Genomic DNA, 20286 nt, shown 5'->3' on the forward strand with positions numbered 1-20286 from the left:
AAGAATAATACAGAGCATCACTCACAACAGATTTCACTGGGGCATATCCTCATCTAAAAAGTCAATTCCTCCCAGAAGGCAATTATTCTGCCGCGGAGCGACATTGCAGAATAGATAACAGAACAGAGTTGCGTGCCAGGCTGCGTCAACAAATGTGAAAACTGGAGGGAATGTTTCATCTTCTTAGTGTGTCCTTGTAAAAGCATCCATACATGAGCTATGGGATGTCACGCTGTATTTATCATGGACCCGTTGTTCTTTTCAATATTTTCTGTCAAATGTATACTGCTACATTGATGAATGCCTATATCAAACATGCTCAACATTTAAAGTAATAGTAATACAATCTCATTATTACAAGTAGCATTTACAAGGTGTCCCTTTAATACTGTAAAAATCATTTTGTTTATGTGGGGCAACCAATCAAAAGAAGGATTTATTAAAGGCAGAGGATGGAAAACAGCTTCTTTTCTGACAGTGGATGAACTGAGGATGAACCTTGTGTAAGTTAAGGTGTAAGGATCATGCGAAGCTACTCTTCTAGAAAGCACGACAGTAAAAACACGGAGTTGAAAATGAGCATAATAGATCCCCTTTAAGAACTACAGTTTATTACACTTAGTGTCAGGAGGGCAATTAAAACAAGTGTGCTGCAGAGTGAGATACACATAATGTGGATTTGTGTGCATGTTTATATATTTGTGCACGATTCCATGTTTGCTTGTGTGTGTGTGTGCGGATCATGATTTGTGTCTCACTGTGTTTTTCTCCTTTAAAACTGAACTGGCAGTATGCCAGAAGTCTCTTATTAGCAGCCAATTAGCAAGGGGGAAGATGAATACACTGCCCCGAAAAATAAGAAGAACACCAGGCAGTAAAGTGGAAGAGAGACGGGAAGACTTGGAGACTTATTTTGTTCTCCTAGAGCCTAATGAGTGTTTTTTTTACCTGCGTGTTTCAAGGTCGGCCGTGCTTTTTGGGTAATTGAATTCAAAAGACAAGAGAGGGTACTGATGAACAAAGATTTTGTTTGCGTGTACCCAGTAACCTGTAAGAGGGATTTCATAAGAATCTGGCTCTGTGTGAGTCAGGTCAGGTAGATAATTCAGCTCCCACCTCCACACTGCGAGCGTAGGCAGCGACAGAAGAGGCTGCGACGACTCAACTGTTTTTGTTTTTGCAGCTTTTTTATATTTTTTTATTTTTTAATTTTTTTAATTTTTTGTCGCGTTTGTGAAGAGGCAGGTCCGGTGGGCTGAGGGCAGCAAAGGTTGAGAGTGTTTTTGTTATACTCAGCAACGTGTACCATTCAGGAATAGTAATTTGGCTCGGTTTGCCTAATTGTGGCCCCGCAATAGCCTTTAAAGCCTGACTGTGTGTGTTTATATGAGCCCAAGTGTGAAAGGCTGAATCAGATTTGGCAGAATAGGGTATAAAAAAGAAAAAGATAAAAAAAAAAAGTCTCCCCTGAACTAAAGAGGACTCTCCTTTTCATTTCTGACCAAGCCATTGTGCCCCAATGAACACGCTATTGATGGACTGTATTATTAGTATTTTGACCAGAAGAAAAAGTAATGTATTATGCAGTGAGATTGATGGGTCAGGGAGGTTGACAGCCTAAAGCCAGTGCATTCAAAGTCACGAAGGTCACTCTCTTTCAACCTGGCTAGATCACCACGGTAACAATATGGGAACTAAAATAGCTAGCTATATACCAGCTATAAAGAATCTTTTCTGGGGTAGTGTGTTTATGCATACCTCTCAAACCAAACTGGTTTTATTTATATAGTGCCAAATCACAAAAACAGTTGTCTCATAGGTCCTCATAGACACTACAATAATATAGAGAAAACCCCAACAATCAGACAGCCACCGATGAGTGCGCACTTGGTGACAGCGGGAAGGAAAAACTCCCTTTTAACAGGAAGAATACCGGTCCTGGGACCAGATGGCTGGTCCCTCAGATTGTGAATGAGGGGAGGGCGACAGGACAAAAGATACACTGTGGAAGAGAGCCAGAGATTAACAATAAGTAATGATATAATGGAAAGTGGTGTCTAAACACAGAGTGTATCCATAACTATGTTGTAAGTAAGATCATGAATCAGGCTGTGCAGTTGCAATAACATGCTGTCAGGAATTTCCATGCATTAAGTTGGTGATGCGTAAAAGGAACTTACTGCACATCGCTGACACTACAGCAAGTTAATACATACATATATATATATATATATATATATATATATATATATATATATATTTTTTTTTTTTTAAACTTCATTATGAAAACTGATTGTCTTGTTTAGCATCATTTTTAAAGATGTCGAGTTTGAAGCTCTAATGTGAGAGATTAGCAATAGATTCATATTTGAACTACATTCATCACATTTGCTCAGGACCTGTGCTGTAATTTGCCAGAACCTTCATATGTCTCCCCAACCTGTTCCCTCTGTTTGAAATGAGTAGGTTCTTTTTGTGCTGAAGAAGAGTCAAACAACCTCTTTTTTATGAACATGCCTGAATCAAAAAGCCCAGGTTAACAAAGAAAGCTGACTGACCATTTGTGGTTACCTCTGACTGGGGTTTTAGGATTTGTCCATTCAGCAAATGAAAAGAAGGTCTGTCTACGTCAAACTTTTGTATTGTGCCCTAGGCTGTACATTTATGCATAGGTCTATGTTTTTTTTTGGGGGGGGGGGGGGGGTTTGTTGTTACATACAAAGCGGAAAATACAATATGCTTGGTCGAATTGAAATTAAGACTGAGTTCAGTTCAGTTTTACAATAATAAAGCAATTACAGTAATTTTCAGTTGTAATGAAAAATCTAAAGGCCCTTTCACATGTGCTCTGCAGCCCCGAGTCAGCCAGTCAACAGAGGAACATGTGGGAACAGAAATAGTAGGCAGTATTTATCTATTTCACTGCTTCCTAATACAAAGTCAGTAGATTGCACTGATGGGCAAAAAGCACAGCTAATATTCCGGTGCTTTCACCTGTAACGTACCCCGTATTTCCACTCGCATGAATGCATCGGAAGTAGACTCTTCGTGATGTGCGCCACAGATGAACTTCACACAACTTTGAATAAGGTTGTGTGAAGTTCATGTGTGAAACAGCTTAGCTGCGAATTTTAAGGGAAAAAGTTGCATTACTCCTGCAATCTATATTTGTATTGATACCCGTCTGTAGTAACAGCACTGACTGGTTTTGTCTACAAATTCACCAACTCACTGTTACGCTTGGTAGACAGCTAAAGCAAAAGTAAGATACAGTAACGGATGTAAGTGATGACCTGTTTAAATGTGTATGTGACTGTTTGGTTTTCATACAGGCAACTGTCACTTATCTCTGGTATCATTTTGGTTATGTGGTTTACAAGTTTCGTCTACTGTAATAAAATGGGTTGTCACTTTTTGATTACGCTGTTATCTCAGCGATACAACATTGCTCACTGTTTGGAACAGGATTATGATGCAATGATATTATAATATGCTGAAATCCTGTATTGAATGCTATCATTAGCTTATTTATAGGCCTGACAGTGGCTCTGCAGCTTGTCCACAGTGAAATAGAGCAAAAGTGAGATGCAGATGCTTAACTAAGGGTTTAAAAACCAAACTCAGATCTGAGATATAACCCAAACTTCTGAGATTTGAAACACAAATTGAGAAATTTCTCCACAAATAGTGACGTAGTTGCAGCAGCGCGGCAGTTTAACATAAAAATGTCGCTTGACAAGTTTGCTTTTTATCTATGAGTATAACCAGAATATAACCAGCTAAGTACAAGGTTGGAAAGAGACACTTGGCAGTGAGTTGCAATCGTCGACACAGTCCGACACCTGAATTAACCTTTTGAAGAGAATCTGCATAGATCCTGCGACGTAGCCTGTGCAAGTGGCAAACACCACTTGTGACTGCACTGATGGTGACATTTGGATACGTTTCTAGGAGGGTGCGTGTCACGTGCATGTTACATTGGAGGGTTTCAGAATGGTTTGTGGTTATAGTGTACCTGCAGCACAGATTTAACACCAAAGCATAAATCCACCGGGATTCGGATTGATTGCAATGTGTGAACAACCTGTATGTATGTATGATTTATAGGGCAGTTATTTCCAGTGTGTCTGAGAGTGATTGCACTCAATCTGTGTCAGACTGCAATTGTTTGGAGGCAGGTTGCTTCCCACCAGGCGACCTGTACACTTACCTTGTGATTGAAAGTGGTCAACGGAGGTTAGAGGAGTTGCATGCTCAGCCTCTACAGTCAGTTTACCAATGCAAAAAAAAGAGTTCAGTGCAGTTGTGGTGCAACCGCTGATTGTTCTTAGTTACAAGGAAGTTATCATCCAATTTTTACGCTAGCGTGACTGAACCATTAGGCATGCTAATCTGGTGAACACTAATATTTAAAGTTTGTTCAGGTAAGAGTGAGCTGTAAGTACTTGAAAATAGTAAGTAATTTAATTGTGTTAAAATAGAATGCACGATGAACTGACATATCGAAAGAACAGCTACACGCTAAAAGCTTTTGCTGTACTGTCATATGTGGCCTTTGAAAATTACCCAGAAGACACCGTTTTAGAACCTGTTTAAATAGGCTTCACGTAGGCACTTTCTACAGGTAACATTATCACAGACGCAACATACATATTTTATGCTTTCAATGTGCTATTCATCTCTTGTACTTCTCCTTCTTCTTCTCTGCTTCTGTAAGGTAGTGTAGTCCAGTGTGTCTCTACCCAGTTTGCAAACAAGTCACGTCTCTTTGTTGACGCTCATTGACTGAAACCTCTTACAGCTAATGAACCATTTCACCACTGCCTCCCAACTTTCCCCGAAACACGCACAACAATAATAATTGTCGTCGTCGTCTCGTCTCCTGCATATTCCCTTGCTGTGAGGTTGTTTATGTAGCTGCTTCTCTGGACAGGCAGAGACATCAAGGCGATGCGTTTTGAGCTCTAAATACAAGCTGACGCTTTAATTTAGCTCTGCTGACATTTGGAGTTATTGCATAAGGATATTGAACTGAGACGACAGCCATCATGTAGGATTTCCTCTTAATAAAAAAAGAGCTGCGGGGTGACTCGCAGACTGTTTGCATTACTTGTTTATATATATGTGTGGGTGTCTGCTTGCTTTCTATACATGCAAGTGTCATCACTGGCAGTCTGCTGGAATAAAACTTGAGATGTGCTCTTGTGAACATTTTCGTCCAGCCTTAAAGTTGCTAACTGTGTACGGTTTGGAATATGGTTGTTATATATTTTGAGCTTTGGTGAGGGGTAAGAGATGATAAATTGATGAGAACATGATATTTCATTAATGAATGTTATCACTCTCTGATTTTTAGGTCTGGCAGTGGCTCTGCAGCTCCTCCATGGGGATATAGATCAACTAAGACGGGAGTACATGGTCCTTTTCACCCGTGGTGTGTCAATCACCAGGAAACTGGGCTTCTCTGATGTCATCATGCCAGGTAGGATACCACAAACCAACATTACCTTGTAGGTCTCAAAGCAGTTGTTGTCAAAGTGGGGCCGGGGGACTAATAGTCATAGTGTTGTGGAAAAATAAGTGCGCTGTGTCATTTAAAAAGTGCACATCTACAGTTGGGGGCAATTTACCTCAATAAAGCAAGCTAACTCTGTCCATTACTCACTTCACGTTGTCTTTGGGTCAGTAGAAGCGCTTATGTGATGTGACACATCACATCAGTCTCTCATCTAATCGCTCATTTCCCTCAGGGTGCAATGAACCTTTTGTTGTGTAGCTTTGCTTATCAGCTGAGTCAAAACTAACTAAGAATTGTGTTTTTATTCTTCTTTCATTTCATTGCGGTGTTTCTGATCATGGGTGATAGAGGTGCCGTCTGTCGTTCCATTCATACACTCTTTATTTTCGCGTCGAGTGGCTGTAATCCCTCAAAGCTAGCATTGAGCAAGGGGTCGAGAGTTTATTACAGCGAGAGCAGAGCTCACACATATGTAGACTGTCATATACACACCAATGTCCGATTCATGAGACAGTATTAGGCTGTTTAGCAGACAGCCAGGCCATAGCTGGATGATTTGAACAGTGCCCCCACCTGATTATGACAGAGGGGTGTTTACTGAGCACCTGCGCCTCCTAATGCTTTTTTCTGTCACCCATAAACTGCTGCTGCTATTGGTAAAAACATATTTATTGTCTGTAAATACGGGGTTTCAATAACTATCGCACAGCCAGCAGGTGTGGGTAGACCTAATGCGTCCTATCATACGTCAGTGTTTGTTACATAAAGTTTTAGCTGACAGACTTGAGGCTGTTAACAGTATATTTTTTTTGTTTTGGTACTCTGTTTTGTATTGTATTCGTTGGCCTGTCTCAAAATTATTATAGTTATTCTTATTATAGTTGTCGTGTTTACACCCAACATCTCTGCCTACTGCATGAATCGAGAGATATTTGAATTCCACCCTCACAAAGATGAATCATGCTGTTAAAGGTAGAGAGATGACACTTGGCTGCTTCTGGAAATGCACCTCGGGCTTAGCTGAATTGGGTCTTATCGCCTGGGTACCAAATACACAGCCACATGTTTATATGTACACACGCCCGGGGAAAAGTAGGGAAGGAAACTACTGGCTGAATTAGCTCTCTGAGGCAGCTGAACATAAGGGGACTTTCTCAACAGAAAAGCTGATGTCTTAAAAAAGCTAGATATGCTGTCTGGTCACACAGATATAGAGGAACCACATACTGTGGGCCCCCCCAGCACCTCACTAACAAAGATTTATGTACACCATCTCCTTTGTCTTTTTCTGGCTTCAAACCCTTAACGTAAGTGCTCTCACCCTTTCTGCTTGTGTAAGTCTGCCCATGGGCAAAGGAGCAAAGGAGACTGCCTTTCCTCTTATTTCTCATTCCACGTTTTGTGTGCGATCTTTCCTCTCATTTTCTTTGTCACACACAAACACACTCTTTTCTCCGTCCAGCTGCTCCCCCCACCGTCTCCACTTCCTCTTTTCCCATTGTACATTAAAAAAAAGTATCCCTGTCGACCTTCCTGTGCTCTTTGTGTGTGTGTGTGTGAGTGTGTACATGTACTTGTATGTATAAAGTTGGGGTGAATGTATATAGTCGAAATCATCATGAAGAAGAGTGTAGCTGCCTGATTAAGAGTAGATAATAAGTGCTAACTCTAACAATAGACACGACCACTGAAACCTGCCGAAGTTATTTGTCAAACCACATACATTTTTTTTTCTTACTCACCCAGCACACTTTGCATTTATACTCCCCCACCACAGGAAACCGTATATGAATGGCTGCAGTCATTGAACAGCTGCAGTTATAACAAAGACAAAGATTATTTCTTCCTCAGATTATTTTCCCAGATTGCAGCACATGAGAAGCCCAGAAAAGGCTGCATTTGTTGCAGGGTTGTTTATAAGTCAGATGTTTTAGCTTGAAGTGATACTGAACAATGATTATGCTCTCAAACAGTATGAATATGCACAGTTACCGTAAGCCTATGTCCTGGGATAGATTGATTAATAGGAAAGAGTGAGGGTTCTGTTGCAATTTGAATACACGTACATTATTTATTCATTTGTGCGATTTGTGTTCGTGAATCGTTTCAGGTGCTGTCCTTGCTTCTGAGCCCTGGGGGGTGTGGCCCCCATGAAGGATAAAAAATAAATAAATAAAACTCAGAAGTCATTAAAAAGCAAACAGAATAGCAATTATTAAATTTTTTTAAAAAAAGAACAAAACCCCCCTTCAGGCTTCACCCCCCAAGTAAAATATTAAATACTGCTCACCTGTTCAGACGTATAAGAGTAATAAGAAAATGGTGTAACTGGTTGAAAGCCCAGTACATGTATTCAACCTCACGAGTCGATACTTCTTTGCTTTAACAAACAAAATCCACATTCTCCCCCTTTTACCCCCTGATTTGACCTTTGTCAGGCTCAACTACACTGACAGTTTGACTCGACATGTTAAAATGTTATAACAATTACTATTTTCTTTTCTTGATTACTTAAAAATGCCAGTGTCCCCCATCTCTCTCTCTCTCTCTCTCTCTCTCTCTCTCTCACACACACACACACACACACACACACACACACACACACACACACACACACACACACACACACACACACACACACACACACCACACAAAGAGCAGTCTTTAATTGTTGAACATTCTGGCAGCCAGATGTCATATTTCATGTCAGCAGAAAATATATCATCAAATGCCACCTAATGTAAATGCTGTCCACCCCTGCCAGGAGGAATTACGCAGAGAATCTGCAGCGCGCTCATTAATAATGCTAGCTCATGTGCATAATCAATGCTTTGTTGCCTCTTTCCTGCAGGAGAGATGAGAAACGACCTTTACGTCACACTGGAGAAAGGAGAGTTTGAGAAGGGGGGGAAGAGCGTGGCGAGGAATGTAGAGATCACCGTGTATGTGCTGGATATTGATGGACAGATCCTAAAGGTGAACACTGCTTTTGCGTCTTACTTAGCAAATATAAACAGTTTTGTTGCTAGACACAACAACTATGGCTAATAGATTTAAATCCCTAACCAGTTGCACACTATTAAGAAAAAAAGGCGTCTTTTTTGGACATTGCTGACCCAGATGAGGATCTAAGTGTCTCTCTAGTGTGTTGCCCATTTCTGGTGCAGCACTGTGACAGTCTGCCTCTGTGGTTTCCTGCACAGCCTAGGCCTTGGACAGAAAATAGAGTCAAATATAACCCTGCTGTCACTGCTGCTGCCACTACATGGCACGCAACCCCCATCCAAAACACATAAACACAAATGTAAACCTTGTCTTCCTCACTTTATTGCCTTTTGTTGGCTCTGGAAGGTTTACAACACATTTCTAGCTGACATATTAATTCACAGTGTCCTTTTCGGTCTGCCTCGCCCTTGAGGCCATTCTCTTTTCTGACTGTTTTGTTGTTGTTTGGGAAACGTTAATATAATATAATATTCTTTATATCTTTCAGGGTTATGTGGCAGCTGGCTCAGGTGAACCAAGTGTGGATGAGTACCATTCCTTGGTGTTGTATCACAACAACAGTCCCCGCTGGGGCGACCAGATCAAGCTCCCTATTCCGGTCGACATGTTTCGGGGGTCGCACGTCCGCTTTGAGTTTCGACATTGCTCCAGTAAGTGAAAATAGGTTTGTCGGTTTATTTATTCAGGAAAGGTTAAGCGAACACATTTTTGGCAAGTTTTTCGCGCATTTTAATACACCGTCGGCTTGTGGTGTGAATGCGTGAGGAGCTGCATTCTTCACAGCTGAATACCTTGGGAAGTTGAAGATAAAGACCAGACATTCTGCACTGACTCCACTGTGCCCTGCAATTCCAGGCACATCACTGATAAACCTTTGAAAGAAGTATTCATTTTCCAAGTGTCTAAGCTCTTTTTTTCGACTTTGGTACTGATACTAGTTTGTCCAACTTCTCATTTCCTAATGAGACAAAACTTTAATTATAATCAAAGTATGCCTCACTCCCTCTCACATTCTTTCTGTGCTTTGGGGAGAAGGCCAGGTCTCTTCTCTCATAACAAGTCGATATTATTATGCCAAGCTGTGAGGCTGTGTGGCTGTGTGCAGCAGATATAGTAGCCTTATTACTGCTGGCAGTGCTAGTATTCCCACCTAAAGGCTCCCTATTAAGAGCCCAATTTAAGCCTGTGGTGACACCAAACTGAGGAGGCCATATTACACATGTTATAAGGGCTTCCAAATTCGGGGGCAACCTGCCTGCAAAATTCTGATTAGCACACACTCTCATTTTCAGTTAAGGCTTAATGGAAGGTTTGGTTTTCTGACTATGCCTTTAACTGCTACTTTGTTTTTGAACTCATTATTATCCAGTGTTGCTTCTAAATGGGGCTAATAGGAACAATAAGGACCTGCCAGTATAAGCTGTGCAATGCTTTATTAACTGGTTGTTTATACAGTACAATTCTGAACCAGTTGAATCAATTTACAAGAGAAGCTGTACCTTTATGAGTAAAACGGCATGTTACTGCGTGTGGGTCTTGCGCTTCTTTTTCTATTAATAATATGAATTATTAAGCAGTTCCTTCCATTATAGAGCCTCAAAACTGCCATGTTTGGACTCTTTACAAAAAGGCAACCTGAGATAATTACAAACTGCGGCCACAAGAAGGCTGTAATTTAAAGGATGTTGCAAACAAGCAGTAACTTATAGTGGATAAATACTGTTTTATATATAACAAGAGTGACTGCTTTAACTTTGCTTTACTTGCCTTGATTGCCCCAATGAAGTGGCACTGCAGTGGCATAATGGTACCAGCAATCATTCAGGACGCAAAGTTAGGCTCAGGTCCAACATCAGCTGATGCTGATGCCCTTAAACTTAGCATAGGGTACCTGGGCAGTGGTTTAGCCTGCCTCCATTACTGCTGCACAGCTGCAAGCCACTTTACAACCCGTCTCCACTTTAACTTCTCATTGTCATGGCATATATGACTGGACTGATGGCCTATCTGTTAAATTTTGTTATTGTACTCCCCTTATCCATGATCCAAACTGCAGATAGAACTAAAAATATTTTTATTGCAATGGTAATTAGTGGTCTTTGTGAGTAGAAAACCTGAATAACAAGCCACAGAGAAATGAGACAACAGTTTCTAGTTTGATGCATTAAAAACGTATTTCTCTTGGGAAAGACAACACACACAAACATACAAACTCACAAAAGACTAGTAGACACTGTTAAATAAATCACTGGTGTTGCAATAAAAGGAAATAGAAACTTTCCATGCTCTGCTTTTGCTTCCCGCTGTGCACGCATTAACATTTCACTGCTAAAGCAGCAGATAAATCAGATTACATGTGTTCATACTGCAAATTATGCCCAGAACTTTCAGATAAAGCTTCCCACATTAATCAAATCCTCAAAAGAGTAAATCAACTTAAAAAAAACCCAAAAAACAACAACTTTTTGCTTAGTTATCTCACATCCTACCGTTATGCAAGTGTGATTAAAGGGGTAGTGAATTTCCGAGTACAGATGGAAAGATTAGAGGTGTCCTTTAGATTTTCCTGTTAATAAAAAATAAATTACATCATGTTTCAAAATTAAAATTAATTGCCTTACATATGCAAAGCTCAGGTTTTATATATTGAAACCTCTGTTGTTTACCCTATATCAACCAAGGCTCTTAATGTTTGATTGTACTAAAATGAGCAGGAGCACACACTTCGTTTGCACATCTTTGCACTTGTATACCCACTGATTGGCACCTTCAGCAGTCAAAGGTTCCTCACAGAGCCTTTGAATAAATACTTTTCTTCTCCCTGGAAACATACAAATAATTCAGCATACTAATTTGCTGCTGTTAAGTCTAAAAAAGAAAGCATTTTTGTTTTGACGCAGTCTGGGCTGTTCTATTTTTGGACTCAATATCATGTCCATGTGTTGTTGTTTGACAGCTAAAGACAAGGGAGAGAAGAAACTGTTTGGCTACTCCTTTGTTCCTCTGATGCAAGAGGACGGAAGGACTCTGCCAGATGGCACCCATGAGCTCATTATCCATAAGGTAAGACCTGCATACCCTCACCATCTACTGTAGGCTTTGACTGGGGGGGAGTACCAAATCAATTTTAACCTCTTCTTGGCAGGATATCCGTTTTTGGCTTATATATAGTGTATATAGTTGTACTGCAGAAACCTTCACAGTGTTGTGCAGGTTCATCTAAGATTGTGATATCTTTAAAAAAAAGATATAATCTCATGTCCATCAGTAGATTGTAGTTTAGTTGTGATCTTAACTGAACCTGTTGATTGTTTTGCATCTCACAGGTGCTGTCAAGGATAATTTGGATGGGATTGTGCCCTGTATATGATTACGTGAATCATTGTCTCTAAATGGCAAATTGTGAGAGTCTTTTGTGATACAGTTAAGAGCCACCGGCCACCAAACAGCTTGCATCACTCAATTACAGGGTTGCACGCCAGTGAGTCCGCTTACATAACATTGCCAAGCTGTGAGGTTGAATTTATCCAGGCGTAAGTGTTGCTGTATTTCTGTTTGTTATTCTGCATCTCCTTATTCAGAATCACCTTTTCTCCCTACGTTTTAAGCGCCCCACAGCTTTGTCGTATCAATGGTCTGAAACAAAATGACCAGTATCCACAGTTAAAAGCTGCTGCAATGCTGTCTTGGGTGTAATTCGGAATAATTGCAGACTAGATGCTTTTCCTCAGCTGCAGGCGAAGGGTGTGTCCAGTTCTGTGGAAGGAAAAGAAACATGAGTGCATTCATGCATTTTATTGGCAGTAAGGGGTCCAAAAATATGATGTATTTATTCTATGATTATCTATGGTTTAGTTCAACAGTATATAAACTGAAGAAAAATGCTATTTTCTTTGTACTTTTTCATGTCAGGTTGCAAGATTTACTCTTACCAAAACCCAGATTTTGAGCCTGCTGGTTTTAGTGGACTGCTTTCTTTTTCCTGTGTGTCTCCACCATAGAGGGGGGTAAAGGCCCATTGTAATGCCAGATGAAAGTTGCTGAAAAGCTCAATGAAACTGCATGGCCTAGTTTCTCCTCGGGCCTAAAATAGACACACAGGAGCAGTCCAAACTCTTTGGTAGCTTTGGAGCTCAAACAGCTTCAGATGTAGGACTGCGTGTTAAATCATAACACAAGACAATCTAAGGCTACGTTCACACTGCAGGTCTTAATGCTCAATTCCAATTTTTTGATCAAATCCGATTTTTTTGTCTGCTCGTTCACACTGCAAATAAAATGCGACAGCAAACGCGCTCTAGTGTGAACGCTCAACGCGGCCCGCATGCGCAAAAGAAGACGTCACGCACAACGCGCTCTGTTTAGACCCAGAGCAAACAGTATTGTTTGACTGATGGCCCTTAATATAAAGACTTCAGACTTTACGTTTCCCAATTTTTGCTTTAAGTTATTTTGTTATTTACATAATAATGTAAATAACAAAATAATTATCCCTATTGCTGTTTTAGAGAGGAGCGGTGCTTCAAAGGATAGTTGCAGATTTCTGTCAGAATCTGCAGATTATACAGTACAAATAAAATGTTCACGTTGTCTTCCCAACAGTTTCACTGACATCTTCACTGGATGGCCAGGAAGCGTTCACGATGTCTTCGCAGGCTCTTCTCCGGCGCTGATAATTGCCGTCTGTCTTGTGTCAGTGACGTAAAAGATGGATTTAATGCGACATGACCATTCAAACAGCAGTCGCTTTCTAAAACATCGGATATGTATCGGATTCAGTACCACATACGAAAGTGACCCAGATCGGATTTGAAAATATCGGATTTGTGCCGTTCACACTGTCATACCATGATCGGATATGGGTCGCATAGGGTCAAAAAAATCGGATTTGATGCACTTTCGCCTGCAGTGTGAACGTAGCCTAATTTCAGTCAAGACCTCTTCAGTAAAAAGAAGACTGTCTTTTGTTTTGTTTTTTTGCCTCTGTTTAAGCAATTTCCCCACATAAGAGGGTGAGGAAGGAGAGCAGCAACAAGATTCTTGGTACCAAGCAGACCAGGCCTTAATGACAACAGATATAACAGTGGAATCAGACACAACATGAAAAGAAGGGTCTGATTCAGAGGTTGGTTGCAAAGGAGCTTGCAGAGGCAGTTGGTGAAGTCACACATATTGCTTCAACAGTTGGGGGTTTCTGATGGTTCAGAGATTTACAAGGAAAGCTAAGAACACTTTGTTCAGAAACGAGCCTATTTCTACCTTCAATATATGACGGGATGATTAGCCACCATGAGGATCAACTTCTCCTTTATTTTGATGTTGGATGACAAGTTACAGAGCAACCACCTACCTCTCACAAAATATTTACAGACATGATTAGGCTAGCTAGCAGAAACGAGCACTGAAGCTTTTGAATAGACAAAAGTGTAAACTTTTTACTATTGCAAGTAAAGCAAAGTGATGGATCTGCTGGTCAGTTATTGGGCAATACAGGTCATTACTTAATTCAAAATGAATGCAAAGAAGGAGTATTAAAGCCTGAAAAGATGCCTGTGTGAATCCTCCATCGCTGATCTCTAATTTAATCATCCTTTCAGGCTAAATATGTCTGATGTAGATTCCACCCAAGATCTTTGATGTGGTATGCCCACATATTACCTTTTTGAAAAGCAATTGGAAAAATCATCCACCTTTTCCTGTATCTCCCCTCATTCTCTGTTTTTAATCGGACACACTGAGGGTTCAAACTGGCATTTGCATTCTTCTGCTCTTGTCCAAAACATTTGCCAGTGGCAGCTCAAAAAAGTTGTGCTTTATTTATTTTTTTGCTTGGTTTCCTTGCAGTGCGAGGAGAACACCAGCTTGGCTGACTGTTCACGCTACCTGAAGCAGCCGTTCTCCAAGCCCAACCTGCCGTCTAACAATCAGACGCTGAAAGGCACCAAGGAATCTTTCTGGATCACCAGCTTCCTCTGCTCCACCAAGCTCACGCAGAACGGTAAACAAGACTCAGGCATCGACATTTGGGTCGCTTGCCTGCTGAACTGTTTTTGGCCGCCACACTTTTACAGATTTTAATTGGGAGTTTAGTTGTGCAGCACTTCACTAGCTGGTTCTGTGTGGTTCTATAGATCAGCAAGTGTTACAAAGAATGCAATCAGGGCTTCAAAAGAGGCTGAAGAAAATGTAGAAATGCCATATGTTAAGGGAAGTCAAAGAGATGGGTTCTGTGCAAGTATTGAACTGATGTTCCCCTCCCTAGTGTGCGAACAAACCAGTGAATAAGCAATATGGTAGGAGCGGCTTCCGATCTGCAAAACTCACTAATGAACTAATAAGTCCTTATGCTTTTGGGTTTGGGATTTCAGCATGGCTAGAAGGCTAAGTCAATGTTTGAATAGAAACTTTAAAATTACAAGCATAATTCACTTGCAACACTCTTTGTTTATTTATCCTTTGAGATGCATTTTAAGACAACCAAAATTAGTAATGTAACAACACAAACAGAATATTGAGTATAAAATTGCAAAAAGACATTTCAGGTTCAACAGAGACAGCTAAAAGACTTTCTTCTTGAAGCTTATGTTTTATTCATGCGTATGTCTGGGGAATCCTGCACAGGAAAATGACTTTTTATCTCCCTCATCCTGCTGCACTTGAAAATGTCATCATTTGTTTGGATACGTTGGGGGCTTTGGGGCTATAATTGAAGGGCCTGATGATGCTTTGTGATGTGAGGTGCATGCAGCTCTCATAATCCTCATAATCCTGTGTTGTTGTTGTTGTTGGGGTTTTTTTTCAAGCAAACAAGGGAAGCATCTTGATCTTGTCACTGTTTTGTAAGTCATGTGTCTTTTTGCATCTTACCCCTCCTTGTTGTCTTCCTTCAGGTGATATGCTGGACCTGTTGAAGTGGCGAGCCCACCCTGAGAGGATCAACGACAGCTTATCAAAGCTGAAGGAGATCGATGGCTCGGAGATTGTCAAAGTAGGCCAGCAGACAGACCCTCGTCCATGATTTGGCCCTGCTTTTTCTTGCCTTGTTCAATTCAATTCAATTTTATTTATGTAGCTCCAAATCACAACAACAGTCGCCTCAAGGTGCTTTATATTGTACAGTAAAGCTCACTGTTAAGAATGAAGTGTCACTGTTTTATTTCAGTCAAAATGTATTTAAAGTTCAGGTTGAGAAAATGAAAGCCTGTTTTGTATTTCTCTAACAGTTTCTCCAGGACACCTTGGACACCCTCTTCGGGATTTTGGATGAAAGCTCCCAGAGATATGGACTTAAGGTGTTTGATTCACTGGTGAGTCAGTTGTCCAAATGGCCCAGTCGTGTCGCAGATTTTTTTTTGTGTGTGTGCGCATTCTCAGTTTTTCTTCACATCAGGAGCCATCTGATAGTGTTTGAGTCAACAGTAAGAGCAGATACACAAACTCCAAGAGAAAGATCTAGTGATGTAACGCTTCAGAGCTCGCTGAAGCAATCTCAACCTGGTCATGCTGCACTGAGCTGATAGTGTGAGCCCGGAGATCGATCTTTTTCTCTCTTTCTCTCTTTCTTTCTGTCTCTGTCTCCTCATGTCTCTCTCTCTCTCCAAATCAGTTTCACACTGACACACAAGCACACTTTCTCCTCTCACTGTGGCGTTATCAGCGATGAAAAGGTCTAGTGGGCCGCTGTAGCCATCAGGTTTTCTTTATGTTGCTCGAGATCAATCAAACAGGTTGGACGAATGGACTCGTGCTCTGTGGCTGGACAAGCTCAGATCATACAACAAGCTGCAGACATGAAGCGATGGGTTTTTAAAAATATTTCTAGAGATTTGTGTGCCGCATGTAATTACCTTTAGTTTCTTTTTGATCTCGTAGCCTCATATGAGAGGTGCAATTTTAAATTCATGCATCTTAGATAAAACTTTATTAAAATACACAGAATTCTTTAGGGTTTTTTAAGCGATATGCCAACATGATTTTTTTAAGTTGTCTTCTCTGTTTACTCTAGGTCCATATCATCAACCTTCTCCAGGACAGCAAATTCCAGCACTTTAAACCAGTCATGGACACCTACATCGAAAGCCACTTTGCTGGAGCTTTGTCCTACAGGTATGTGATGTTCCAGCATTCACTTGTAACAAATGCTGCAGATTTTCAAGGCTACATCACAGAACCACACATTGTATTCTAATAAGATATCACAAGAGGTAGGCAGGACAAGAGAGTCCAACCTAGTCAATGCTGAGAGGCAGCTTTGCTCAGTCCTGTGCTTTGATAGAAGATTGAATGAAATGCTTATGGTGCCCCCTGGTGGATGAAAAGTGAATTAGAAAATTGTGCTCACTTTTGCCTCCCTGGATTTCATTTCTCCTCCATCACACACCTGCTATTCTCACCTCACCAGTTGTTTCTTTCAGTCTGTACCCATTTCTGTTTTCTGATATTTTTGTTAAACTTTCTTTTGTAAGCACACACACCACTGCCACATTTCTAGAAGCTCTAAACAGGAAACCAAGATACTTAAAGAGTACTCTCATAAATACTCAATGCCATATGTGTCAGAAGCGCACCGCTGGATGAAGATGATCTCTTGAGTTGAACAGTTTAATTAAGTTCGACCATTTAAAGCAGCAGTAAAAAAAACTGAAACAGATTACAAGTGGGTGTGTGGCAAGGAGCTTTTATTACTCTTGTCAGCCTGCAGCTTCATGATTATTACACACAGCTGTAGTATTGTATTGATGAATTAATGTGACCAGAGTTCATTTAAATAATGGATGATAGAGCGTTACATTTTAAAACATGACACTGTCTCATCTATATTTGCCAAATCCAGTGAGAGAAGCATGCAGCTAGTGGTAACTAGTTGTACTGTGTGTGTGTGTCTCCTCCAGGGACCTGATCAAAGTGCTGAAGTGGTACGTGGACCGCATTGTTGATGCAGAGCATCAGGATCACATACAGCAGGTGCTCAAGGTGAGGCACGCACAAAGACAGCCAGGCCAGTATTTCAAACTGTAAATGCAGCTGCCTTTATCGATACACAAATGCACCGATGCACACAACGACGCCATCCACTGCCACTCCTGCTAATTCATACGTTCTTCTACCATTCGTTATCCCCCACCTGTGTCTATTACACTGCATGCAATTTTAATGAGCAGAAGCATGGTGCCTCTAGTGTTGGGAATCCTCATCACATTTTTCTAATGACTCATGCAGACACACTGTCAGTGGAGCACATTGCGGCACCCAAACTGTGGCTCCTCGTTTAACATTCACAGAATAGATTCTGCACCAGAAGTGAAATGGTAATCTGTAGTGTAGTAAATAATGAATAAGCGATACAGTGCAGATGTGCTTGCAGGCTTTTCCACGTAGAAGCAGATAAGAAAATCTCTTTAGACGGGTTTAATTGCGTATCTAACATGTCAAGGTGCTTAGGCACAAGGCACATTCCTTTTTTAATAAAAAGCAAAGCGGATCACTGTCAAAAAACTGCTATATCATAAATGAGCTCAATAAAAATAAAATGAAAGGTTATCGTGAATAAAATTGTTTTATTTATTTAAATTCATGTATTTCAAGACTTTGCCATAGACTGTATATTAAAGATGTTGGTAGTCACATCAATGTCAGCTATTGGTTTTGAAGCTTCAAGATGGGCATTTTACTCAGTGTTGTTGTTTTTTGTTTTGTACCCACAAATGACCTAATTTGGAAAAATAAATCATGTAACTGCTTGCATGATTTATGCTGTCAGAGAGACACAGATACCTGCTGCCATGTAAGTCAACTTATAAATAAAATAGAACTTTCACTCACTTTAGAAACTGGAGCATGGGCGTCTTTGACAGTATGTTAAATAAGCAGCCATGTTATTTGTCAGGTAATTGCATTAAACGTCTTCCACGAGACATACAGTCGGAGAGATCCAGTTCAGTGACTTACATTAATTGAGGGGATCTCCGAGCAGATGGCTAAAGGCACCAACTTGTTATTCAAAGCAGCCGCTCTATTAATTATCCAGAGCTTTAAGCTCTTACAGTTACAGTTGGATACAATACAAAAGATGCAATTTAAACTGCTGATGTGTGTGAAAATTTGCTCCTACGTGCCTTGAAAGAACAAATTGGCATCCAAAGTAGCTTTAGTGATCTCCCTCCATGAATTTGTTGACATATGAGAGCCCTATATTGATGCTATCATTATTATTGATTTTAATAAGTTGGCAATAGTTCGATGCGATGCGCAGTTAGCCACGTTACTTTATTGCATCGGTTATATCTAAGGAGGTGCACGTTAGCTTACACCGTATGTTATGGCATTTGGTTTCAGAAGGGTTTGTGGTTATGGTGTACATCTCCCACTGAAGCATAAATCTCCACCCTGACTGTAAATCTGTCTACTACTGTTTTTAAATTGGGCACCCTCACATTAACATCTGTGAGTACTGGACAGCCTCAAGTGGCCCTTGAGATCACAATGCCAGAGTGACTTATTTGTTTTGTTTCAATTAATTTCTTCATGCTTGACTCAAAAACTCAAAATGATGAATCCATTATCAGAATTGCTGGCAATTTTATTTGAATAGTCTGGTACTTTTGACTTTGAGATAAATAAAATAATAAGAGATTGGATATAATTTATCAGGACAAAATGTACGAATTCTCTATTATCTGACAACTTTCCCTGGAAGGAACTTTTGTGCTTTTTTCCATCAGGCGGCAGAGGACAAATTCTTTTTTCCTGTTTTCCTCTTTCCTCTCAGGCCAGCGAGTACATTTTTAAGTACATCATCCAGTCCCGTCGGCTCTTTTCGCTCGCTACAGGAGGCCAGAATGAGGAAGAGTTCAGAGTCTGCATTCACGAGTTGTTCATGTCCATCCGCTTCTTCCTCTCGCAGGAGAACAAAGGCACCACGCCCGTCGCACAGACACAGGTGTGTATGGGCTTGTGTGAAAAATCAGTGACAGGCATGAGCGTATCTTAAGATTGTGTGAATCTGAATGTGAAAATGTGCGCCACTTGATGTTGTCTTTCTCAGGGGCTCCTGTTGGTGCAGTTGTGAAAGGTGAGAAATTGGCTGTAATTGAATTTCATGCTGCCAGAGGGTTTGGAGGCAGAACAGGGATTTCTGTGGCAGGTTTTCCTTGATCAGTGGGAGGTCTGCACAGCAGGGCAGCTGCCTTCACTGATTTCAAAGAAGACCAAAACAAAACAAGCTAAAGACCCCAAAGATAATCCTAATTACACACCAGAAACAGATGCTTGTGCAGTGGTGTATTTGTGCACTCTTTTGGTTTTTTGTGGAGAAAAAAAAACAATTTTCTTTCCTGTGGTACATGTTTTGGTGCTGTGGTGTCCATCTGATCTTATGTCTTCTTTATCCGGGATAATCCATTTAAATTTCTCATATTTTCCTATATTTTTTAGCGTTCACCTCACCCACACAAAATCTAAACATGTCTTTTCTTTTAGCAGCCATAACGAACTACACATGTTTGCAAAAACCTCACTTTGAATCTTCAAGAATCAGATTACCGTATTTCCCGGACTACAAAGCGCACCTGAATATTAGCCGCACAAGCTAAAATCAGGGGAAAATCCTGTTTTGTACATACATTAGCCGCACCTGACTAAAAGCCGCAGGTGTTTCAATGTTGACTTATCATATGTAAGAGAATATGCACAAAGGGAATTGTCAGGAAAGAGATGGCTGTTTGGAGACACAACCCTTTTATTAATATTTTGAAAAACAAGTT

General features: G+C 40.6%; 1 protein-coding gene across 1 annotated transcript in view; it reads left to right on the forward strand.

Annotated features, from left to right (window-relative positions):
* dock4b (dedicator of cytokinesis 4b) overlaps window positions 1–20286 on the forward strand; it is a 139033-nt gene that overhangs the window by 68210 nt on the left and 50537 nt on the right. The window contains 10 exon segments of the mRNA XM_085136831.1: window positions 5357–5482; window positions 8370–8494; window positions 9012–9174; window positions 11481–11587; window positions 14369–14522; window positions 15415–15512; window positions 15748–15831; window positions 16530–16630; window positions 17416–17497; window positions 19293–19463. Coding sequence (XP_084992957.1) covers window positions 5357–5482; window positions 8370–8494; window positions 9012–9174; window positions 11481–11587; window positions 14369–14522; window positions 15415–15512; window positions 15748–15831; window positions 16530–16630; window positions 17416–17497; window positions 19293–19463 — 1211 coding nt within the window.

The sequence above is a fragment of the Neolamprologus multifasciatus genome, chromosome 17, assembly GCF_963576455.1.
Source record: "Neolamprologus multifasciatus chromosome 17, fNeoMul1.2, whole genome shotgun sequence".
NCBI classification, from domain to species: Eukaryota; Metazoa; Chordata; class Actinopteri; order Cichliformes; family Cichlidae; genus Neolamprologus; species Neolamprologus multifasciatus.